This window comes from Aplysia californica, unplaced genomic scaffold (assembly GCF_000002075.1).
Source record: "Aplysia californica isolate F4 #8 unplaced genomic scaffold, AplCal3.0 scaffold00098, whole genome shotgun sequence".
NCBI classification, from domain to species: Eukaryota; Metazoa; Mollusca; class Gastropoda; order Aplysiida; family Aplysiidae; genus Aplysia; species Aplysia californica.
In genome coordinates this window covers 889,769-915,116 of record NW_004797368.1, presented here as the reverse complement: position 1 = coordinate 915,116, position 25,348 = coordinate 889,769, and the positions used below count along the sequence as shown (strand labels likewise).

At 44.4% G+C, this 25,348-nt stretch overlaps 1 protein-coding gene across 1 annotated transcript in view; it reads left to right on the top strand.

Moving 5' to 3' along the window:
* The window catches only part of LOC101850156 (centrosome-associated protein 350), a gene marked incomplete at its 5' end in the record, with an annotated part of 52,556 nt that extends 30,680 nt beyond the window's left edge, over positions 1-21,876 (top strand). The window contains 19 exon segments of the mRNA XM_013080761.1: positions 357-546; positions 953-1,230; positions 1,996-2,156; positions 2,685-2,852; positions 3,270-3,377; positions 4,684-4,761; positions 5,400-5,436; positions 5,845-5,950; positions 6,482-6,669; positions 7,257-7,594; positions 8,403-8,613; positions 9,219-9,379; positions 10,067-10,292; positions 10,786-11,366; positions 12,074-12,662; positions 13,108-13,937; positions 14,470-14,593; positions 14,980-15,287; positions 15,893-21,876. Coding sequence (XP_012936215.1) covers positions 357-546; positions 953-1,230; positions 1,996-2,156; positions 2,685-2,852; positions 3,270-3,377; positions 4,684-4,761; positions 5,400-5,436; positions 5,845-5,950; positions 6,482-6,669; positions 7,257-7,594; positions 8,403-8,613; positions 9,219-9,379; positions 10,067-10,292; positions 10,786-11,366; positions 12,074-12,662; positions 13,108-13,937; positions 14,470-14,593; positions 14,980-15,287; positions 15,893-16,264 — 5,054 coding nt within the window.
* Between the last annotated feature and the right edge of the window lie 3,472 nt (positions 21,877-25,348).

Genomic DNA, 25,348 nt, shown 5'->3' with positions numbered 1-25,348 from the left:
GTGCACAAGTGTGGTTTGCTCCTTCTTTCCTATCAAACATTTATTGTCCTGATCTCTCCTTCTTTTGTGTTTGTTACTCTCTTGTAACACCTCTAATCGTTTGCACGTATATGACCTTATTGTCTTGCAAGCTCTGTAAAACTCTTACTATGGCTAAAACTATACAGTTGTGTGTATAGGAAAAGGATTGCATTTGTGTGGGTAGGCATAGGGACTACAGTTGCATGTGTGGGAATATGACTTGCTATTAAGTTTGTAGGCACAGGGCATGCAGTTGTGTGTGCAGGCATAAGGCCTAGAATTGCGTGTGTACTAATAAAACTGACTGGATTACAACGGTACCATTTATTCATCAGCTTCTTTGCTGGAGAAAGAAGACAATCGCCGACCCGACTCTCGCTCGTATGGGGCCTCTGCCTCTGCCAGGACGGTGTCGCGGAGTGAGGATCTGTCTCAGTCGCCTGGCAACAGGCGCACAAAGAGGTCATCAGCAGCCACTTCCCTGGCCAGTGTCACTAAAGTGACGTCTTCCTCAAGGACTGCCAGGTCGGTGTTTTCAGAGGTCTCAAGAGTTGTCACTTTGTTTTTGTCAGTTGTGATGGTGATTGTCGTTTTTGTGGTGAGGGTGCTGGTGGTGGTGGTTGTTGTGGTGGTTGTTGTTGAAGTGGTTGCCTTTGTTATTGAAGTGGTGGTGGTTGTTGTTGAGATGGTGGTTAAAATGTTGATGGTTGTTTTGGGGATGGGCAATTTTTTGCGATGGTTATCATTTTGTTGTTGCGATGGTTATCATTTTGGTAGAGATGATGGTGATAATTGTTGTTGCCATGGTTGTCATTTTGGTGGTGATGATGGGAGTCATTATGTTATGGTGATGATGGTGGTGGTAGTGATGGCTATTGTGTTGATAAAAGTAGTGCAAAAATGACTGCAATGTATCTGTGTTTGATTCTAGTGGGCGTGAACGTTCCTCCCTGACCACGTCTGTGAAGACAGCAGCAGACAGCCGCGACGACTCGGACAGCTCCATCAAGACGGCCTCCGACGTGGACGTCCAGGACAGTCGCACGGCCAGCGTGCCCGAGGAGATCGCCGGGGAGGAGGAAGCCTCGTACAGTATGTCGTTTGATGAGTCCATCACGGACGAGGAGTCGTTCCGCCAAGTTCTGCCCTCGGAGTCGCATCGCAAGGAGCTGCGGAGACAGAGCGGGGAGGGCGGCAATGCGGCTGACGGTACTGGGCTTTTCATTTGTTTGTTTTATAATACCTTTAAGGCTGTTGATGGTTCTAGGACCTTCTTTAATCTTCTGTCTGATAACTCGTAGAGCTGTGGGTTTTACTGGTGCTTTCTTTTGTCTGTTTTATGATGCTCTGATGCTGTCTCCTTGTCAAAGTTAGGATTTCAATACTGCCCTGACCCTCCACCAGCTGACCTAGTGACCTGTTTACATCTGTGCTATTGAGTCTGACTGTAATGTAATGACAGACTCGGTGGAGTTGACTATGTAACAGTGGGTTGGGGAGAGGGAGGGGGCCAGTGCTGATTTTTGTCGTTAAAGTTCAACAAATCAATTTTCTTGTTTATTGTTCCTGTCATATATTACTTTGCAGGAATGCAGTAAACATATTTTGGAAGGCATACAATGTACTCATGGAGTAGTTTTGCATTGTAGTTTGCAAAATTTGTTGTTGTTACAGTCCATTTTACTTCCTTTTTTGGAATGCAAATACTAATACAAAATTGAGAACAGAATTAGCATAACAATATTCCAGCCTAGAGAGGAAAAAGGGTACTCAGATAAAAACAAAGAAGTGTCCAAAAAGTTTATGGAGGGGACAGGCGGGGGGTTAGGTATAGACAGAGGATTGTGGGAGAATCATAGCAAAAGGACATGCTATTTGGGGATGTGTTTGTTCTCCCTGGTGGGCTACAAGCTAAACTACTCCATGAGAGCGTGTGTGTATGGTATTGTAGATGTAACAGTGAGCCCCCTGTAGAGTCTGATGATGAGCTGTTGGAATATCCTCTAGTGTCGAGCCACGTGACGCCCTATGGAGACCTGAGCTCCCTGTTTGTGGGGGAAGACAGTTTCAACAAGTTCACGGCGGAGATGGTGCGGCAGGTCATGAGAGAGGAAGAGTACCGGGCCCAGCACCAGGTCAGTAGCCACGGAGATGCCATAGTATATCACACAGTCTACATCCTCAATATAGAACTCCCCCACTCTTGACATACTCTGTGTTCTTGCCCCAGCTCTCTGTGCCCCTTGAAATATTTAGACCGTTGTTGTTTCCTAACTTTTTCTTGTGAGTATGGGAAGTATGTGTTAGTAGACAGTTTTTCCCTGTACCTATCTTCCCAAAGACTCCATGCCCCACATAAACTGACTGCTAAGAGAAAATGTGTAAGACCACAGGCTTTGTGTCAATGAATGAGGAGGTGTGGGTGCCTTTCTATGTATCACTCCTCCAAGCTTTTTTGAAGAACATTGAATAGAATGATTTTTTCCCCGTCTGTCAGTGAATTAAGAACTGCATAATATCTCCCTAATATCTCCCCCGACCACCCGACTGCTTGAATAAAATCCGATAGCTGTTGTCCTTTTTTTTAATGTCAATCTGATAGACAGCAGGTTTTTTTCTCTTTCAATGAACTAGAACTGTGTTTTCTCACCCCACCCCACCAGGCTGCCTTGCTAAAGCTGCGTGAGAAAGCCCTGAAAGAGAAGGCGCGGGCTGAGCTAGCCTGGCTGCAGCAGCTGAAGAAACAGCCGAGAGACAAGCGGGCCGATGATGTCTTCCCCAACCTGGACAAGAAGGAAAAGATCATCCGCAAGAACCTTCAGGAGCAGCAGGTGAGCGGCCGCTGGAAAAGTACAAAAAATGAACTCTTTTAGATTTCTCTGCATCAGTCAGCACTTCCTGTCTTGTGTCTTTGTATATTGTCTGTGCAGTGTTCTCTGCTGCCTGTGTGATATGTCTGTGCTGTGTTGTCTGTAAGTGGTTTCCAGGGAATCTTATAAATGACCCTGGGCTTGTGTTTATGACAGTTTGTGTTTGTGAAAGAGTCCAGTATCCTGATGGACTACTCAGTCCTGGCTTGTCAATGTGTTAGTAACTGTTTATAGTAAGTTGTGTTTGTGGAGGAGCTCAGTAACCTGAAAGACAACTCAAACCTTGCTTGTTGATGTGTTAGTAACAGTTTATAGTAACTTGTTTGAGTCCAGTAACCTAACAGACAACTAAGTCCTGACTTGTCTTTGCGTCGACAGGAGGAGATTCGGCGTCTGCAGGAAGCTAACAAAGTGGCCAGTGAGGAGCGCCAGAGACTGCTCCAGCAGCATGAGGAGATCGCTCGCATCAAGCAGCGCACACAGAACGTAAGGCCTGGGGCCGAGAGGGAGAGGAGGAGGAGGGCTGGAAAATAGGAGAGGAGGGAGGGTGATGTGCACCCCCACACTAACATCTAGGGGGGAATGATACATCTGTATTGCTCATCATTGCCTTTCTCACCCTGCACCAGGGTATAGGCCACGGACAAACACCCCCCACTTTTCTCTATCCTGGGCTAGCCTCTTGATGTTATTCCATGTCTTCCCACTTTTCTGTACATCGATTTCTGTGATTCTTCTCCAAGTTCCACGAGGTCTTCCCCTTGATCTCTTGCCCTGTGGGTTCCAATCCAAAACTTTCTTTGTTATGCAGCTGCCTGACTTCCTGAGAGTATGTCCAATCCATCGCCTTCTTCCTACTTCATCTCTGACTGGGATCTGTCTTGTTTTCCTTAACACTTCCACATTGGTGACCCTGTCTGTCCATCTGATCCTCAGTAACTTTCTTAGACACCTGTTCAAGAAAACCTGGATCCTCTTTATACAAGTCTGCGATGTGTTCTATGCCTCACATCCATACAACAGGACCGACTTCACATTTGAATTGAAAATCCTCAGCTTTGTTCGAAGTGAGATCTCTCTGGTCTTCCAAATCCTATCCAAAGATATGAAAGCAGCCTGTGCTTTTCCAATGCGGGACTTTATTTCAGCACCTGTTCCTCCCTCTCTGTCAATTATGCTCCCAAGATAACAGAAGGATTCAACGTTTTCTAGGGCCTTTCCTTTTATTGTGACCTGCTCCTTTCGTTGTGCATCTGTCCTTAGTACCTTTGACTTTCCGGGGTGGATCCTCAATCCAACAGACTCCGATAGGCTGTTTAATACTGAAGTCTTTGCTTGTATCTATTCCTGGGTGTGCGACAATCTGTATTGCTGAGTTGAGGGGAAATATAGAAGAATGTTCATACATGTACCTTTGAGATATAGTGAGGAAATTAAGAAATATATTTAGGCCTATATGCAACACTGACTTCTTAAAGTGACAACTATTCTGAACGTATGGCCAATTTTTTGTTGTGGGTATGATATAAATTATTATATTTGCAAGTAATTAATTACTGTATATTGACATTCTATTGATGATTTTATTGTTTGTAAATTTGTTTGTCAAAAGGATTGGATGCAATTCTTGAATATGTTCACTTGAATAAGTACATGATTGACTGTGAATCTGTACTTGTTTATCCTATGTACCTGCAGCCTTAGTCTACCCATGCTCTTATCTGAAAACTTTAAAGCTAGAGTAAAGCTTGTAAAGCACTGGTAAACTAAATGTAATATTTCATTATTTCAGACTCTGGTCAAGCTCAAAGTTTCGACTCCTTCCAAGGGCAGACTTGACCGGCCCTCGGAGGTTCACACAGAGGATGAGGTAAGAGTCAGTGTGGTGAAGGAGCCTCTCTCTGCCCTAAATGATCAGATGGTTGTTGGAGTCTTTGCTAACCCCCCTTTGTATTCGTAATTTAAATCTTCTTTCTTTCATGAAATGACTCTGGGGTGGTTGGAGGACACCAGTGGTAAATCTGTTGTCTTTTCTTTCTTCTGTTGTTTTTGTGTATCTAGCTTATCCCTGTGTGATGTGGTTAGTATTGGGTCAGGGTGCTAGTGTAAAGAGTCTGTTTACATGTGTATAGTTTAGTAGGCTATGATTGTAGACTCCTTTTCTAAACCTGACAGCACAAGCTACTAGCTTGATTGACGGCTGCTGTGGAAAAAAAAAATCAAGTTTCTTATAAAATGGGTTCACTTGAAAGCTGGAAACCCTCTGTAAAATAACTGACTTTCACTTCTGAATTATTTATTGTATACCCAATACGTCTTTTGCGATATTATATCGTATTATCTTTTGATTACTTGACTGGACTTTATTGTAGCTTTTTGTTTGTCAGTTGAGTTTGGCATGGTTAAGTGTTGTATGCTTGAAGTGTTGTGTACTAGTTCCATGAACTCATACGTGGGGAAGTTCTTGTAGATCTAGCATGACTGAACATTTTGTTGTTTACTTTTCAGATCGAGGAAGCCTCTGATGTTAGTGACGATTTGAAAGGTATGCATACATTATCTTTACAAAAATGCTGTAAGACTTCTGTGAATTGCCAGTTAATGAATGTACAAGGCTTGTTTTTAATGAAAGAGGGTCAGTTTCATGAAAAGTACATATTTGAACGAGGTGGGTGAGGATCTGATCTGAACGGACTTTGTGCCAAGACTCGAACTTCTTAGTTGATGCTATTTCGAGTGGAGGAAAACCTTCTCGGGATCAGCAAATATCACAAAGATAGTTTATGAGTAAATGCCATCACAAAGCAAGGTTATGGGTAAATGTGGTCTCAGTAGGAGGATTTGGGTAATTGTAGTCACATTAAGTCAGCAAATGGCTGCACTCTGTTGTCCATGGTGAACATCCAGTCTTTGTTCCCCAATCAACTACAAATGATGTTTTGTGTACCCCCAGACTCCAAGTCAGACACAGAGATGTACCGGAGTAAGGCTCACTCTGACGCCCAGCAAGGCCAGCAGAACCAGAGGGAGAAAATGTCCAAGCTGAGACTGGACCAAAGGTCAGTAGTGAACTCGCAGCATGCTCAGATTTTTTTGGTCTCCCCTTTCCACGTTCACCCCCTCCCTCCTTCTCTGTTTCGCTTTGTCTCTTTTTTTTTCCTGTTTTTCTCTCTCCCTTCCTCTCTTTCCCTCCTGTCCTCCCCCCCCCCCTCTCTCTCTCTAACACACACACACACACACACACACACACACACACACACACACACACACACACACACACACACACACACACACACACACACACACACACACACATAGGGAGGGAGGGAGGGAGGAAGAGAGGGAGGGAGAGAGAGAGAGAGAGGGAGAGGGAGAGGGAGAGGGAGAGAGAGAGGGAGAGAGAGAGAGAGAGAGAGAGATTTGCATTCTTTTACGTGCATCGGATACATTCTCCCTCTATAACTGTGCATTTGCCTACATACATCAGAAGTATTCCCATCCCCATACAAAAAATGTGTTGTGTCCCCCCAACCCAAGTCCCGATATTCTTCTGCCACAATTTGATGTCTCCCCCCCCTCAACCCATCCAGATACATGACGGCACGGGAACACAAGCTGTATGAGCGTAAGAAACACGCCAAGGAGCTGCTGGAGTGGAAGAAGAGGCTGGATGCGGAGGAGGCCAAGGTCTTCCTGCTGGAGAAGAAAGCCATCCAGGCCTGGGAGGGCAAACAGAGGGACAAGAAGAAGGACAAGGAGGAGACGCCCGCCAAGAAACGTAACGTTTTGAAAATCTTGAAACTACCCTGCTCCATTAGCTTTTTGTACAATATAGATGGTACCAATTAAAAAATGTAAATGATTACTCCTATTGAAACTTTTCCTATGTATTTTTAGATACATCAACTGTTCTTGCTTGCAAAGTGAAACCCAAGACCTGCTTTGAACTACAGTGAAAACAACCGATTTGTTTTCTGCATGCTCAAACGACCTTATAGAGTTTCGAGCACCTTTAAACTTTTACCAAACCGAAAAGGATTTACACCGTTTACGGGTGGTTTCATAGAAATGTAGGATTTTGATATTAGAATTAGCACATTCCAGGGGGAGCTTTAAAACTGGAAAACTTTTCATTTCAGAATTATCCTAGGAGTTTCCCAGAAAAGTATGAATATAAACAATAAGATTTTGTTTCATTTCGTAACCTTTTGCCTTGCTACACACTTGTTTGACTAAGAAGTGTGACAGCTTTATTCCATGGGAATGGTAAGTTAGATTTAACGAAAAGTGAAGAAAAATAAGCCATTCCCATTGTCAAGGTCAAGGGACTCAGTTGAGAACATGAGACTCGTCTTGTATCTGCAGCATCGAAGCCAGTGAAGCCAGTTGCAGCCTCCAGGAGGGACGACTCTACGGTGATATCAGAACGCTTGGTGTCTTCCATACGCGACGAGATGGAAGGAGGAACAGCAGCGGCGTCTGCAACAGCCGGAAGGTCAAGGACTGGTCAGGGATCAGTGTCGGAAGCCATATCCACTCAATTGAGTATCAGTCAAACGGAGACGAGCCCTGACAAAAAGTCTCGGTCACGGTCGGAACGCGCGTGGTCGAGGGAAGACAACAAGCGGTCACCTGGGGCCAGCGGGAGTGAGAGTTCTATACCAGAGGAGGTGCCTACTGGCACAGCACAGGAGAAACAGAAGGTGAGGGGTGTGGAGAGACAGTAGTGTGTGGGTTGATGAATGTCCGTCTGTTTAGAGAGGTTAGGTGTGTGTGTGTGTGTGTGTGGGTGTAGGTGTGGGTGTGGGTGTGGGTTTGGTGGATGTCGGTGGGTATGGGTGTGTGGGCATGTTGGCCTGGGAGCTCGCATTCATTCTTTTAGGCAGTACATTTATTTGTTCCAGAATTTAATATCGCTTTGGTTTGTTCTTTCTGAAGCTCTTTTGCTTGAGCTTCCTTGACATTATGCAATAATTTTACAGGTCGACAAATAGTTTGAATATCTTTTCTACTTAGGCTTGTGAATATTATTTACAAAGGGAATCTGTGTTGTGGGTCTGAATTTGGTGTTAGATTTTCTCTATAAGGTCAAGATGTTTAATAAGATACATTGCAATTTTTTTCTCTTTGATCCATATGAATTGAAACATTTGAAATCTCACTTGCACATGAATATCAAAAATGTAAATTATGTAACATCTTTAAGAGATTCATGTTAATACTTGAACATAAAAAAATAAAAATTGGCCATTATAAAGGTTCTTCTGTACGGTGAGCTTAAATAATAGGTTACTTCCCTTTTGTTTCATAGATGTCATGATTCTTTCCTCCCCTGAACACATCAAGCATACTTAAGATTATATCGATGCGTGAATTTTGCATAAAGGTGACCTGGTTGACGAAAACTGGCAACGTATTTGAAGTCAACCCATCAATTTCCATAACAGTTTACAACTTTCATTGCTAAGCCTTTTTAATTGTTGACCGGTGTTTCAATATTTCTTTATTCAGGCGTTAGACTCGAGCGACGACACCCTCATCAACAGCTCGGCCAATGATGACTATGCTGACACTTTTGAACAGGACGGCACAGCATCTGTGACCAGCCGTAAGAAATCGTCAGTGGGCAAACTCCTCCCACAGGGCAACTCCCCACTCCCATCTCCCTGGTCCAGGAAGACAGGCTCGGAGAGTGAGTCCGAGGATTCCATTTCCCATACAGGTAAAACTCTTAGGCCTGGGATTGTCAAACAGGCTTTTGATAGTGTCTGTTCCTTGAAGTTATCTTGGAAATGTTCGGCATTGAAAGGCACTAAATATAATGTTGGACAGTAAATGTTCTAATTGTTTTCTTGAGGAGTAGAGGCAATTAGATGTGTGGGGTAGCTTGGGAAGAAAACATCCCCTTAAATCAGATTTCTACAGAAGAACAGATGATGTTCCACTGTCTCTGAGGGGTAGTCACATAGTGGGCAGGCAGCAGACTGCTTTACTCCAATGCAACTATTACCGAATGGCATCATGCAGATGAGTTAACGCTCAGATGCTACTGGATCGCTAACAACAACAACAACAACAACGACAGTAAATGTAATCTGTTGTAAAAGTAAGACTGAAAGTCTTGTAAATTCCTTTAACACTATACTCAATGCATGGTATATTTTGTTAGACTTAAGACAGAATATAAGGGGTGTTCTGATTTCTTTTCCCTCTCCAGTGTCAGTGTGACTGTCTTTGTAATTGGGAAGGAATCTCATGCTGTATAGCATTACACCTAGTAATATTTCAACTGAGCAAAATATGACACCCTTGTCCCTGTTTGTACAGAGACCCTGTCAGATGCCAGTGACTACGAGGTTCGAATCCGGCAGTTGAGTGATGAGCTGCGTCGACGGCGTAAGGAAGTGGAGATCTTGAAGAAGGAGCGGAGTCGTCGGCAGAAGGAGAAGCTCAAGGTCCAGGAGGACGCCATGAAGAAACAGCTGGAGGTGAGTACGTCTCTCTTGTGTCAAAGACACTTACAGTGAGAGTCGATAATGCTGTAAAATGCCTACTCCTTCAAATACTTCCAATTACCTTTTTTGTGTTTTGAGAGACCTTTGTTGTGGATGGTTGGAGGGTGCCACTGGTAGGTCCTTCTTTTTAACTTTCCTTTTGCTGGTTCTGTCTGTCTTACTTTATCCTGAGCACTAACTGACCATTATTGTGTCTATGTGCTTCTTTTTACTCAGACAAAACAAACAACTTTGTGATGTTACTGTGACTTTTGTTGCTTGTCTATGTATTTCTCTATATTTTTGTCCTGAGAAACTTTTATCTGTCAAGACACAACTGGTTGCCTCTGTTATTCCTAAAGAATCATGGTGAATCCTTTTGTATCTTAAGAAAATGGATTGTTGGAGGGCACTACTGGTAGGTCCTACTTCTTTACTTTCCCTCTGTTGTTTTTTTCTTACTTTTTCCCCAGCAGTAAATGGTCATTGTTGTGTCAAGGTGCTTCTCTTTACTCAAAAAAACCTGAAAACAAAAGTATTTCAAGACACTTACAGCAACCTTTCTATTCCAGTGCGAACTTACAGTGACCTCTATTGTCCCCCAACTTGTTATAAATCAAGTTATAACTTAAAACAATCACATTTCATGTCTTGATTTCTTCTTTTTTCCCACCCTTCAAGGCCTACAACAACTACATCCAGCAGCTCAAAGTAGAGAAAGAGGACCTGGAACACGAGCCTGCCAAGACAGCTGTCAAGCCTCAGATCAAACAACCTCGCGGGGGTCACCAAGTGAAGGGTCGACCTGGTCGCCATGGCGATGATGCGGCAAGCAATTCCTCCAGTTTCGAAGACATGCGGGAGGGCACCGACTCCAACCAGACCAGCCCCAATGTGGAGGCCAAAGGTGATTTGAGTTCGGTCTTATGTTGCTCCACCTTTTTTCACTTTCTCTCATTTGTTTTATTTGTGGCTTAAAGACAGTTTATTCTTTTTTTTGTGCTGACTTGAGGAATTTCTCAGTTGATAACTTCCCTGTAATTTCGTTGGCTTTGTGTCTTCTTATCAGTGCTGTTGATCTCTTTTTCTCTCTTGTCAAGTAGAGTGTTAACACACTGCTCAAGGAATGATGAACCTGTTGTATGAGTTGCTTTTGGTAAGAGGGTACCACTGGCAAGTCCTTTTTTTGTTGCTATCCCTCTATTGTTTTTGATTATTAGCTCTTTCCCTCTGTTGTGTCAGTCCGTTAGTTTTTCTAAGCACAAAATGACTTATTGCGACAATGTGCAGGAGTAAGGAGGGCTGGATGAATACACTATTTTAGTTGTACTGAAAGATGTTACTGAAAGATGTCTGTAGTGGAGGCTGACCCTCTAAGATGTTAATTTGTTCTATCTCAGATTTGAAGGGTTCTCCTGTGGAGGAAAAGGGCAAGAAAAAAGCCCCGGTTTCGCTGATGGACCGCATCTCTGAGGGCTCCGAGTCCCTCTCTGACAAGTCCGGAGCCTCGGGCAAGGGAAGCAAGTTGCCCGTGGCAGTGAAGAGACGAGATGACGTGTCCGAGAAGACCACAACCTCCTCCAGCGTGGCGGAGGAAGTGATCGAGGAAGCCTCGCAGTCGGAGAAAACGTCGTCCGGAGGACTCATCAAGATTCAGATGGGAGCAGCAGCTGCAGCGTCCCGGGGAGACAGCGCCAGCAAAGGGAGAGAAGAGGAGGAGAACTCGTACAGCATGGACTTCTCTGAGCTTCAGTCCAGTCTGGCGCAGAGTCACGCCGGGAAGCTGCCGCTCAGCGCTCGCAGTCAGGGTTCGGTCACTGGAGCTGACCTTTCACACAAAGGGGCCAGGTCGGAAGTGGATATCTCCGAGCACATTGAGGAGGCCATCTCGCTGCAGTCTCCGTCCGTGGCCTCACAGCCCAAGTTTGACTTCACCAACAAGAGCCAGCCACAGGACAGCCCACAGGACAGCCCACAGCAGGTAATGGAATTTGGGCAGAATTAAATTGTCTGTTACATGGGACGAATTATTTTTACTATATAAAGCCACATGAAATCAGTTAAAAATGAGGACTTCTACCTGTCAGTGTCTACATTTTTGTCTGGCTGGCTGGCTGGCTGGCTGGCTGGCTGGCTATTAGTCTCTTTGTCTGTCCTCCCTCTCCCTTGTTATGTGGGACTAACTATTTTTACTATATACAACCACATGGAATCTGTCAAAATCAAGACTTCTGTCTGTCTGTCTGTGTCTGTCTGTCTGTTTCCCCCCCCCCCCACCACATCATATCCCCTTGCTATAGGCAACACATTCCCCCCCCCCCCTCCCTCCCTCCCTCCCTCCCTCCCTCCCTCTCTCTCTCTCTCTCTCTCTCTCTCTCTCTCTCTCTCTCTCTCTCTCTCTCTCTCTCTCTCTCTCTCTCTCTCTCATCACACCACGTGAAAGTGGGTGGTTGGCGGGTGCTCTGGTGTGGTTTGCTTCTTCTTTCCTATCAAACATCTACCGTCCTTATCTCCCCTTCTTCTTTTTTATGTTTGTTACTATCTTTTAACACTTCTAATCTTCTGGCGCTCATATGACCTTATGCAGTTGCGAGCGCCGCAAAACTTCTACTAAAACTAAACACCACGTGAAAGAGATTGACCCCCAGATCGTGACTAACCATCTATCCTCCCCACATGTTTGGTCAGGGTCCGTCCAGCCCTCCCACCACAGGCATCCAGGAGTCGGACAGTGAGACAGAGTCCCGGGTCAACTGCTCGGCCAAGTCAGAGGGCAGCTCGCGGCCGTCTAGCGAGCGTTCTGTGGGTAGCATGTCGTACATGGAGGAGGATGAGGAGGACGCGGTTAGCTTCGCCTCTGACCGCACGCCCGTACGCTCACCCTCCCACAAATCCTTGCCCCCCGTGCAGGGCGCAGGCAACTCGAGGTTGGAGGAGGAGATCAGCGAGCACATTTCAGCCAGTCTCCCGTCCATCTCCGAGAAGCGTTCTGGCGGCTCGCTCCGCCAAGACTCGCAGGATGTCCTTGATGACTTGTTGGGCTACAAGGAGGGAGAGGATGAGGACGACAAAACGCCAGTGGCCACCCCTCGAGAGATGGCCCCTACACCCGTGCCAGAGGATGAGGAAGAGGAGGAAGAAGAGGAGAATGCCTCTCTCTTACAGACAGACCCCCTGGCAGATTTCTTGCTGGAGGATCGGGTGCTGGTGTGGGGTCGTCGACCCGGCCGGCTCAAGTACAAGGGCAAGGTCGATTTCTCTCCCGGCATCTGGGCAGGTAGGTACTGGACTGGATTAGACATATTTCCTCTACTTTTTGAACTGCCGTTGATTTGTTTAGGGGCGTGATTCTTACTATCAGATGTTGTCTATCCCAATCAAATGTCTGCCATATTACAGACAGGCTGTGCAAGGTACTAAGACTGGTGACCCATAAGTGCGTTTAATAATTTCTGCACATTTTTACTTGGTGTTTGCCAGTTCTCTAGACTAAACACATTGTATTCCAGTTCGAGGCTTTGAGATTTTGGTGGCTTCCGCAGTTCTCCTCTGTCTTATACTGACAGTCCCGGTTGTTTGGTTCAGTTATTTGCTGGCTCTTTGTGACTAGTAATCCTTTGTTTGTTGAAATAATGATAAGGCTCAAGAGAGTCTGAATGGACTCTTACTCTCCTCAGTTTTTATGACAAAATAACACTCAGTTGACCTCTTGCTCTCCTCAGGAGTCGAACTGGACACCGAAGAAGGCGACTCTGATGGCCTCCACGAAGGCAAACGTTACTTCAGCTGTCGCTGGGGTCACGGGGTCATGGTACATGGCAGTGACATCAGCGCCTTCACTGAGCAGCCGGCGGCGGTCCCCAGCGAGGACCAGGAAGCTCGCAGTCCTGACGAGTCTCTGACCACTGACCAGGACGACTCGTCCAATGTCCAGGACGTCCAGGAGCCAGAGAAGACCATCCTCCCAGCGGCCGATGCCTCCATGTTCCACTCCACACCGCTGGGCTCTCCGCAGCGACAGGCAGACCACACGCAGAAGCCGACCGCCACACCCGTCAAAGGTGATATGACAGCATTAGCGGACAAAATCACGGACCAGCTGACCAGCACTCTGATAGAAGACTCTTTCGAAACAGTTGGTAAGATTGCGTCTCAGAAGTCCCCAACCCCTGCCACACCACCCAAGCCAGCAGCAACAACAACAACAACGAAGAAGGCAGACTCCCCCGCCGACGGCTCTGCAGTCTCGGAGCAACAGAAGGGGCCGGCGAGTTCTCCGTCTGCTCCTGACAGGACGACCGATGGGGTGATGAAGACCCTACTGGACGAGGCAATCCTGGACATGGTTAAGATTAAGAGGAAGAAGGCAGAGAGTGCGAAAGATAAGACGTCTCTGATGAATGGAATTCTAGAGGGAGGAGAAGACTCTTTTGACGACGATGAAGATGATGACGAGGAGGAGAAGATTCAAGACAACGATTCTGGTCTATCCATGGACCCGTTCCAGCGGCCGGGGTCACCAGTGCCCAGTGATGCTGTCTCCACACAGGACGTAAGTTGGTCATCTGTCTTCAGCATTAGTAAAACAATAGCTTGAATTAAGATATCCTGAAGTGATCCATCTCTGGGGGAAAGTAAACGTGTGCTTTCACCAGCTTCTGTGTAACGTAATGTGTCTACATAGTGTCATATCACCTTCAAAATCTCTGCCAGAACGATATGGAAGTAGCTGATGAATAGTGTATGGTTTGTGGTAAATTAGTTCTTTGTTGACATACTGCTGTAATGACCTAAGTCAATTGCTATAATTTTGAGTGAATTGGAAAATTTTTTCCTATTTTAAACTCATAACTTTGAAGTTATTACAGCATATTATTGATCTAAATGTGGTTGATGAGTATTATACATGTGTAAATAAGATCCACATGATGATTTGTTTGAGTGCTATATTGATGTGTTGATGAATGCTGTATGGGTGTGGTAAAGGAGAGCTCTATATATTTTCTGGCAGATTTTTGTTTGAAAAGCACTGTAGGTGGTAGCTGTTGATTAATTGTGAGCGTGTTTTTTGCTTTCGTATTCAGAGGAAAGATTTGAATGACGACTTGAACAACTTATTCGGAGAATACATTGACGATGATCTTGGATTCGAACAGTCGACCACCACTGGCAAGGCTCATCCGACCTATCCCGGGGACCAAACTCCAAGTACGTGCACATCCACACATGTGAACACACATGACCATATTTCTCTAAGAACTATGCATAACACTGTTGAAACACATGTACATGCACAAATTTTATTAAAAGCTTTCATCAGTTCCTACTACTATACTTTGGGCTTGTCAATAGGATGGCTTAGATTTTGTTCCACAAAATGCTGTTTTTATTTGCATGGTTTTCTCATAACCTAACCCAAAATCTGCATCAAACGTAAGAGTAAAAATATTATAAAGGGTATCGGCGTAAATTACAGAATATTTCTTTCATGTTTTCACTGTAAAAAGCTAATATTATTTGAAATGCCGTAGGATATTGCACTTCTAAAAACTGTAAGGTTGTTCAAGGTAAAGTGTTGACTTGTTTCTCCCCAGCCGCAATGGGAGAACGTGGGCTGGTCATTGCCGAGGAGATCCCGCCGGTGGTAGCCCACACAAAGGAGGAGATAATTCCCATTGTTTCTCGTGCTGTGGACGTGTTCTGGACCACGAGACGCTATGGGGAGTCGCTGGAGGACGTGGAGCCACCGGAGGACTTCCTGCAGGGAGTTTCGGCAGAGGATGAGGAAGAGGAGGAGGGTGGGCCGGATAACATTGTGTCGCAGAGTCGACGCAGCTGGCACCGCATGTTGTTTGACCTCACGGGGGAAATCATCCGTGATATCTACAAGGATGACGACCAGGTAGTGCTGGTGTTTTGTGGTTAGGGGGTTATATTACAGAAGCTGTACGGGTCAACAGAAGAACTGAGCAGGAGGGCCCTGAATGTGATAGATAGCGGGCTTGGTGGGATCGAAGGAGAATCTAGTGTGGGTGCTCGTAATAGGTTCTGCTCCATCTTTACTTTCATATTTTTCAAACTCATGGAGGGAAAATATTGCCCAAGACATTTGCAAGGACGACGATTGATGATTGTACTTCTTAAACGTAAAATATACTGTATTGATGCTCCTTTAAAGAAAATAATTTTTAAATGGATGGTGTGCTTTCACCAGCTCATGCAACTCTTAATATATCATTATCAAGAGGCTGCATACTGCGTCATTCTTTTTGTTTTGAACAGTTACATGGTATATCTCTCCCTTTCTCACTCTCTCTGTCTCTCTCTCTCTCTCTCTCTCTCTCTCTCTCTCTCTCTCTCTCTCTCTCCCTCTCCCTGTCCCTCTCCCTCTCCCTGTCCCTCTCCCTCTCCCTCTCCCTCTCCCTCTCCCTCTCCCTCTCTCTCGCTCTCTCTCATGTTAACACACCTCTCTCTTACTAACACACTTTCTCTGTGATGTACTTTCAGCCCGAGCCCCAAGTATGGCAGCCAGCCCAGCGCCCGAGCCACCGACACTACCGAGGCGCGCGGCCGCCCTGCACGGTGGACACACTGCAGCCTGTGGTGCAGGAGGCTGTGCTCAAACTGCTGGACCTCAACGGCACGCGTCGCACGCAGACGCAGAACAAGTGGAATGTGCGCAAGAAGAAGGATGCGGTGGACGCAGTGCTGGTGCAAGAGCTGGGCGAGGAGGAGCGGGGCTGGGTCAACTACAGCCAGGACGAGCTTAACCTCAAGATGTCGCTGGCCGACTCGCTATTCGACTCGCTTCTCTCCGACACCGTGTCTGCGCTCAACGGGATCTACCAGAAGCGCCATCTGCAGGCGCAGCAGCTGTGAGGGCCAGAGTTAGGAGATACAGATGGGGGCTGGTCGTTTAGGCTGGTCACTAGTGCAAACATGTAGGCTGGTCACTGGCATAGACATGGAGGCTGGTGTTCTTTTCGTCACTATTGCAGACATAAAAGCTTCTTGCTGACCGGTCACTGGTTTGTACACAGGGACTGGTCACTCGGGCTTCGCAGTGATGGTGACACACAGACTGGTCAGAGCCGAGAACGGAGCTGAAAAGACCTACTGCCTCAAGGATGTCCCTGGTTGCCTCCTGTGGTAACTACCTCATGACCACGTCAGCCCCAGTGTTCTTCTTCCCCTTCTTCTTCCGCCACCCTCTTCCTTATTTGTCCTGGACTTGCTTCTTCCAGACTCGCACACTTGTGACATAGACAGAGCCGGCTGCAAGGCCACTACTTAAAAGACGGAGGGACCACAAAACTTATTGTACAGTGCACTGTGTTGTTTTTCGAATTGGCTTGAAATAACTGCTTGGAGGGACACTGATGGTGTGTCTGAGGGCCTGTTGTGGGATGGTTGTGGTGGTGGGAAGCAGCCCGCCTCCGATATGATCTTAATTGTATGTATGGGGAGTAAAACGTAAAGAATTGTTCATAGTCCTCTCGTTGTGCAAGTTGTTGCCAGGCACCCACCTCCCTGCTCCTGGCTACTGGACTTGTGCTGATTCGTTGTAGCTGATATTGTGTTAACACCCTTGTATTGTCAGCCGTGGGTGAGTGTATGTGTTAGTGTGGGGGCACCGTGGCCTGTGTGCTGTCCCAAAATTCCGTCCGCCATGGTCATTGCCTCTATTTGCATGTGGTCAGAGGGTGCCGTGTACATCTTTACTTTCCCTTGGTAGATCTGTCCGTCTTGTTGTATATTATTGTATTGCTTTTATCCCAGCACTTATGTGCTTCGCTTTTATCTCAAATAACTTACCTGTTTATATGTGTGTGTTTGCAAGTGTACAGCGGTGTGTTTGTGTTTGATTTGGAGAATGGAGAACAGGATGATGTGGCTTGTCTGGCAGGCTCTCACCCCCACCCCCAACCCCCAACCCCCCGAACCGGACTTCCCCTGTGCCTTCTGCTCCCGTCAGTGCTCAGCCTACTGTGGCCCACAAACACGACTCAACTCCTCCTCCTTCACACACTCACACCACTTGTTCTTGTCTGCCTTTGTCCACCCTCGCCTTCCTATTTGATGACGGTGTCAGTAATGTCATAGTTGTTGATGATACTGTCCTGTCGCCAATGGGCAAATGACCTCTTTCTCACAGGCGCTACTTACCTAGTTTTATAGACATGTGTAGTTTGCATATGTATCATATATAGATATATTTATATTTATTTATATATACGTAAAACTTGTTACAACTGGCATTCCAGACTTATGAGTTTGCTTGTTAAAACTGGCATTCCAGACCACAAAGAGTGCTATCATGTTGTTCTTTATCCGTGTGTCCACGAGTGGGGTTTGGCTTTGTGGTGTGCCGAGGCCAAGTGGAGTTTTTTCCTTTGTGAGAGGAGGCGTGGTGGGCGTCGCCTCTGCTGTACAGTTTGTTCTGCCTTGTGTTGTGCCCAGTGTGAGCCCAAGGTTGACTTGGATCTGATTTGAATGTCCCTGGTGAAGATGGTCCAATGGGACAAGAAATATTCCTGTGTGGAGACACTTGTGTAGATAATATTGTCTGGTAGTTGGGACCCTGCTCTCGGAGCACAGGTGGTAAAGTTGTCAGTCGTGTTTCATCAGAGATTTGTCTATGTGCGTTAGAAAATTCCCCAGATGTTGGCAGACGGAGATTTTCTGTAGAGCTCAAAATGTGCGGAAAGTCATGACAATCAAAATGTAGGTCTTTGCTAAAATAAATGTTTATTCTTTTTCAAATCTTATGCAGGAAGGATGAAAATCGCAAATGTTTTTAATATGATTGCTTGGGAAGCTTCTAATGCTGTGAAATCTCAGAAAATGAAACTCAAGATTTGTTTTTGGCCATTCGGTTTCTTCATACCTAGTTTCTCAAAACTTCTGTCATTCTTCAATGACAGCTTTAGATGTTTAAAGAATTTAAAGAACAACGTGTTCAGATTTGCTTGCTCTATACAGAACCACGTCAATCTCGATATTCATCATCAATGACATTTGGTTGTTTTTTTCAAAGGTACTCTCACATTTGTCTGTGACGCATGTCCTATCCCCCTTCTCAAGGAGCAAGTTTGGCTACAGAATTTTCCATAAATTTCTATTTTTATTTTGTTGCTTTGACAGTCTGTGCTTCCTGATGTCAGTTCCTGGTTGTCCCATTCTGTCAGAATTCGACATATTTTTACTCTATAATTTTTATTCCAATATTTAGTTTTAGCTTTTTTTTATTTTACTGTACTGTCATTTTTAAAGATATTTTTAAATATTCTTTCTTGCAAAAGGAACATGTTTTTATAAAGATCTTTGTACATTGTACATGTTTTGTGCATGGTGGAGGGGAGTCTGAGACGATTGTGTGTGATGGGCCTGTGTCCACTACAGAGTGGACAGTGAATAAATGCCTTTGTCTATGCCTTAAACTGATCTTGTGTAAGCCAAAGTGTTTTGTAAAAGTGTGAAAAGTTTTGAATATTTAAAGAAGTGGCCTATTAAAAATGTTTGTGTTTGCGGTGGAATCAAGTTTGTAGCTGACATAGTTTTCTGTCTAGACATTGTTCTACGAACAGTCCTGTGTTAGATTGTACTAATGATAATAATATGAATGCAGCATATGGTTTGTTTTATTTATACACCCCCCCCCCCCAACCCTCCCCTTCAGTAGCATGTGGTAATATTGAGGTTTAAGTGACTGAGGGAATAATTGGAAAGGTAGAAACAGTTAAACAGTTCAATTCATTTGAAAGTCAACGATGTTTGCTGTCCAGTGGGATGTTATTCTGGTGCGTGTTTGTGTTTGTGTATGAGTGTTTATGTATGTGTGCATGTGTGCGTGTGTGTCTTCATCACCATTGTCTGATGTATTCCAAACTGGGCTCCCACAGTTGCGTCGGTTGTTTCTGCCAGTGTCTGTCTGCGGTACCCTTCAGTTCGCTCCCACTCCGCTGCCAATAAATGTGTATTATATATAGGAACTTTTTTTTTGTATCACATCCGTCCACTGGTGTTGGGAATTTCCCCCGTTTGGCCAGCTCTATAGAGTCACAAGGCTAGTCTTGAAATATCCGGGACATTTCTGTTTGTCACACACATACACAAACACAATAACACACACACACACACACACACACACACACACACACACACACACATCTACACAGGCATACACACGCACATACATCTACACAGGCATACACACGCACTGACATACGCACAAATAATTACTGGCCCAAGGGTGATGTAGACATTCCTGATATTTTGTTCGGACTTTCAGAATTTTGTTTTTTCCCTTCACGCTGTGCCAGCACTGTCAGAATATTGTGGTGTAAAAGTAGGAGTCTTGGGACTGTGTTGGTGTGTGTTTTGAGTGTTGGGACTATCATGTTGATAGTTTTATGATTTAAGGGGCAATTGTGTCGAGAGTTTTATGAGTTACAGGGCTGTCATGTTAGGAGTTTTTTAGTTTAGGGGCTATTGTATTGAGTTTTATGAGTTGAAGAGCTGTTGAGTTGAGCATTTTTAATCTTGGGACTGTCATGTTGAGAGTATTTTGAGTCTAGGGACTATCTGATTGAGTTTTTTAAAGGTTAGGGACTCTCGTGTTGAGAGTCGGAGTCTAGGAACTATCATGTACATATCTATCTAGTCTCTTTAGACTACTAAAGTTTAGTCTTTATTATTTCCCCTTACCGTGAGGGTGGACACAGTTGTATGGATGGTTACCCTGTTGTTTTAACTGCATTCTTATTGGTTGTAGTGGCACGTCTTATCTATCCTTTCACTGGTCACTTTACCTTTCTCCATCTCATTGGACAGTGTTGAAAGTGACCTCTGACCTGTTGTTTGACCTGTTGTTTAGTCTTCCCCAGTGCCGTGAGTGAGTGATGCTCTGGCCCACGATAAAAGTGGCTGCTTAATTCTATTGCCAAAACAGTTCCTTTATTCTTGTTTTAACTTTCCTGTGTCTCTCTTTGCTTGTCGGTTGTTTGTTTTAAAACTAGGTCATTCGAGACTTACTTGTTGATTTCTTTTATGACTGGGATGTACACCAAGAAGGTATCATTTTTTTTTTGAGCTCACTTAGTAATGTGCTGACCTATTGTACTGATGAAGCTGGTTCTAATCTTTTGAATTTGTTCTTTGGAGAGTTTTCAAGGCTCTCCAACCTCTTGGCTTAGTCCTTCTTTGCTCCTTTTCTGTAAAACGTCTATTAACTCTCTAGTAACAGCTCTTATCTTTGGCACTTGTTTTGCCTATTTGTCTTGCAAGTGGCCTAAAACATTGCTAAAAATAAAATGGAACTTGGCTCAGTATTATCAAAGAGGTCCTTGCCGAGTCGAAAGAGGCCTTGAATTCGCACAACTACAAAATTATACAGTACATCGACACAACACAGACTCTTCTGATCTTTTGGTTTTGTTTATGAATGAGGACAGACAGTACTGACCTGTTGATTTATTGTACAGATAGAATGTAGACCGCCTACATATATAGACTGTTGGTGTCTGGTGTAACAGTTAGCTATATCACGGTTTGAATGGGGAAAGGGGAAAAGGTTTGAGTTTGATTGTTGTTTAGGGTAGTGTTTTTTATCGAGTATCTCCATCTGTCAGCTGGGATGCTGTATCCCAGTCAGCCGAGGCTGGCTCTGACAGAGAGGGTCAAGAAACCGCTCGCCTAAATTATCTGATTTGTGTTTCTGCAGGTAGTAAAGTTGCAATCTATCAGTCTATATTAACGCAACTGACTTGTTGATTTCTCTGAGAACTAGGACACATACTATACAGACATTGCATGGGGTGACCTGACAATAGATAAAACTCTGAGGGAAAACATTACGCGATCTCACTGACCCGATTGTTGGTTTGTTTTACGACAAGAATATTATAATATACGGCATTGACGTGATTCACATGTTAGTTTTGTGTCGGTAGCCTTCCAGAAGTAGACGTTAAGTAACCTGTTAGATGCAGAGACCAGCAAGTCTCCAGCACATTTTATTTGATTTTTATGAATGCAGAGAGAGAAACGTGCTGTTCAGAGGGCTGAATGGGAACCGATATGCATAGGATTGGTTGATTATATATTATACATACATACATACATACATACATACATGTATATATATATATATTTATATATATACATGTTGTATTTAATGGCTTGAACAGAGGTAAGGAATATTCCTTCCAGGACCAGCACTCGGTGTTCACGCTGCTCGGGAAAAATGTATACTTTTTGTACTATGTAAATGATTGTAAAACGTGTGGCCTCAATGAATTGAATGAAAAGTATTTTTGTACTGAAGAAGAACTACCATTGCTAGTGCTATTTATAATATTACGTAGAATTGTCTCAGAACTGTAGTTGTATATATTTCATAAGATTATTACAGTGAAGAAAATCATGTACATTTCTCTTACAAATACATGGAGGTCCCGATCAATAAAATACAAAAGCAACTGAGATAGAAAGCTCTTTTTCATTGTTGGTTTTTTACTCTTAGAATGAACTGTGAGATAGACGTGGGCGCTCGTGTGTTCAGTTGGTATCATGCTGGGCTTCAGAGTGGATGACCTTGGTTCGAAAGCCAAACTGTGTCGTCATTGAAATCGGGTTGCTGTGTGGAGTTTTCAAGGCTCCCAACCCATTTGGCTCGGTCCTTTCGGAGACGAACGTGGAATTACAGGTCCTGCCTCATAACCTAAAAGTAGTGATAGGGGTGTTGGAGTCATACACTTTCTTTCACAAGAGATAACGTCTGTAGAATCGCTGATGTCTGTGGTGTTGTTACAGTTAGGCTCTTTGCTGTCCCATTGTGGGTCAGTTTGTTTCGTGGGTGGTTGACGGGTGCTCTGATATGGTCTGCTTCTTTTTTCGTAATCAAATATTTATCGTCCATATATATCTCTCCTTCATTTCTTGGTGCATGTATGTTACTATCTAGTAACACCTCATATCTTCTGCACTTATTTGATCTATAGTGTAAGACTCTTTGTTTGTTTTTGTAAAGTGTTTTACTGTGCTCGCAACTACATAAGGTCATATGAGCGCACGGGACACACCTAATATGTTCAGTTGGTAGGAAATTTTGAATTTTGCCAGGATGGCGACCGAAGCCTACTCTTATCGATTTTAGATCACCAAGGGATCTTTAACGTGCGCAACTTGCACACGGGCCCTCCGAGATTTTTCGCCCTAGTCCGAGAAGGCTAGGTGTAGATCTTTCCTACCAGAAGATCAGGGGTGTGGCAGAAAGTGTAAGACTCCGCCGTACGCCATTTTGGAAAGTGAAGTATGATGGAGTCGGTATGACCTATTTGTGTTACAAATGCCGTAAAACTCTTACTAAATGCTACTACTAAAAGTCTGTTTTAACGAGCATCTCTTCAACGTTTCTGAAGGGATCCTGTATCTCACTCTGCAAGGACTCGGCCCAACAGGCAGGCTGGATGTGCTTCTCTTTGATCGAACCGAACAATACGGTACGGATGGGAATCTGGGTGATCTGCATTGTAGTATTTGTAGTTCCGGATGGTAAGAACTGTGCAACTGGCGAACCGGATTGCTTTGGAAGTTGGGATGTTGTGAAGGTTTCCCAACTACTTTGGCGGATGGTTGGGGGACGCCACTGGTAGCTTCTGTTCCTTTTCTTTCCCCTCTGGTTTTTTTTTTCAGTCTACCCTGTGAGTGGTTGGTCCTACTTCTTTATTTTCCCTCCGTTGTTTCTGTTTGTCTGTGTTACATTTACCAGCACTAAACGATTATATTAATATAATGATAAATAAATTGCATTTATAAAGCGCATTTCCACAAAGAAGTGCTCAATGCGCTGAACAATAATACAAAGAACATATGAAGCGCACAGCTCCTATAGTAATCCTCTTTCTCTCTCTCTCTCTCTCTCTCTCTCTCTCTCTCTCTCTCTCTCTCTCTCTCTCTCTCTCTCTCTCTCTCACTAGTCTCACTCTCTCTCTGCCTCTCTCTCTCTCTCTCTCTCTCTCTCTCTCTCTCCAGTACATCCTTGAGTAAAGACAATCCCACAAAGCTTACCCAGACACATTCGCACACATTGATGAATTCACAGTCATAAATTCTTACAGAACAGCATGAATAAACGATACTGAGAGAACATAATAGATACTGAGAGAATAGAATAATATTTGTATTGGGAATGTCGGAAATTACAGATTGAGATGATGTGCTACTCGTCACTCAACTACAACGACGGTCTGCCTTTCCTGTGTCTGTCGTTTAGCGGTTATAGGGTTATAATGTCGACGTAAAAGACTTGAGATCGGTTCCAGCGGGGGAGAACCTTTATCGAGTATCTTCGTCTTTCTGCTAGAATGTTCTCAGCCTGGTTTGGTTCTGACAGGTAAGGTCGAAGCAAACCCCCCTCCTATATGTTCTAAATTGTGTCGGGGGGCTCTCGTGGCCTAGAGGTTAAGGTGTTGGCCTCTCATTCAAAGGTCCCGGGTTCGATTCCGGGTAGCGACCGAAAAATTTTCTTCTCTAAAATTGTCTCCTTTCCCATCCTTTCCTGATCTCTTTCTGCAGCCTTTCTACTGCTACTCCTTGGCTCCTCCTAACTGCTGTCTTTCTGCCACACCCCTGATCTTCTGGTAGGAAAGATCTACACCTAGCCTTCTCGGACAAGGGCGAAAAATCTCGGAGGGCCCGTGTGCAAGTTGCGCACGTTAAAGATCCCTTGGTGGTCTAAAATCGATAAGAGTAGGCTTCGGCCGCCACCCGGGCAAAATTCAAAATTTCCTACCAACGAAAAAGTATTAGGTGTGTCCCGCGCGCTTATATGACCTTATGCAGTTGCGAGCGCCGTAAAACCCTATACTAAACAAACAAACAATAAATTGTGTTCAGGACAGTGTAAAGCATTTGCATTAACTGCTGCCTGCCACACCTTTTTCCTGCGTCGATGTGCTTCTTTTTACTCCTCAAAAACGAACGCGAAGCACATTCTTGGCTCGGTCATAACGGGGATAAACGTTAGATTTCGAGGTGTCACCTCTTCTGGAACCGTAGGGAGATATAACATCTCTGCGGAAAGATGCTCAGTAAGAATTCTCCTTACACGACGCGACCTCAGTGCTTTCTTCTCCCATCTCCATTTTTAACAACAGTAAAAACAGTTCATAAAAGAGTGAGCTTGAAGAAGTCACAGTTTCACTGTTTGAAAAAATAGAGGTACGACAAGAAAGCACTGGGGTCGCGACGGGTATCGAACTCAGGTCATTTGCGGTCGACAGTGAAGCACCTTATCACTACACAACAGACGCTGGTACACGAGCGTTGAAATCCCCTTGTGGCTTAGTTACTGTGGCAGGGATATCTCTGACGGTGGGTTCGTGATCTAGATCTAAGTAATACTCATCCTTGGCCTCGTCTGAGGTCCTGAGAAGAAAAAAAAAGTGAAACTGCTTAAGTTTAACCTCCTTATGAACATTATTAGTTATTTAAGAGGCGGGACCTCCGAGTTTATTGTCCGTCTCCAAAACGACTGAGTCATTGTGTTCTTTTTTACGCAAGGCACTATATGCGATGACTTAGCGTTAAGACTTTGAAATTTAGATTAACTCCATTTTTGAAGTGCTCTCGAAGTAGAAAGGAACGTCTCCATGGTACTAATGATGGAGACAGGGACATTACTACAACCCGACTAAGGGCAAATGATGAAGCTTCTCCTCAATGAAAAAGAGTGAGATAAAATTTAATAAGCTTTAGAAACAGACGCGAAAGGTCAGAGGTTGAAAAAAGAAATATCTTGACATAAATTAGGGTTCAAAAAAGGCAAATGTAACATCATGCTTACACTTTTGAAACGAAGACATTTTTAAAGACCTTTTAAAGATAATTCATACTGAGGAGACACAATCACCATATATAAATAAGTTCGAGGTGATATTATTCATGAAAAAAAAAAGAGAA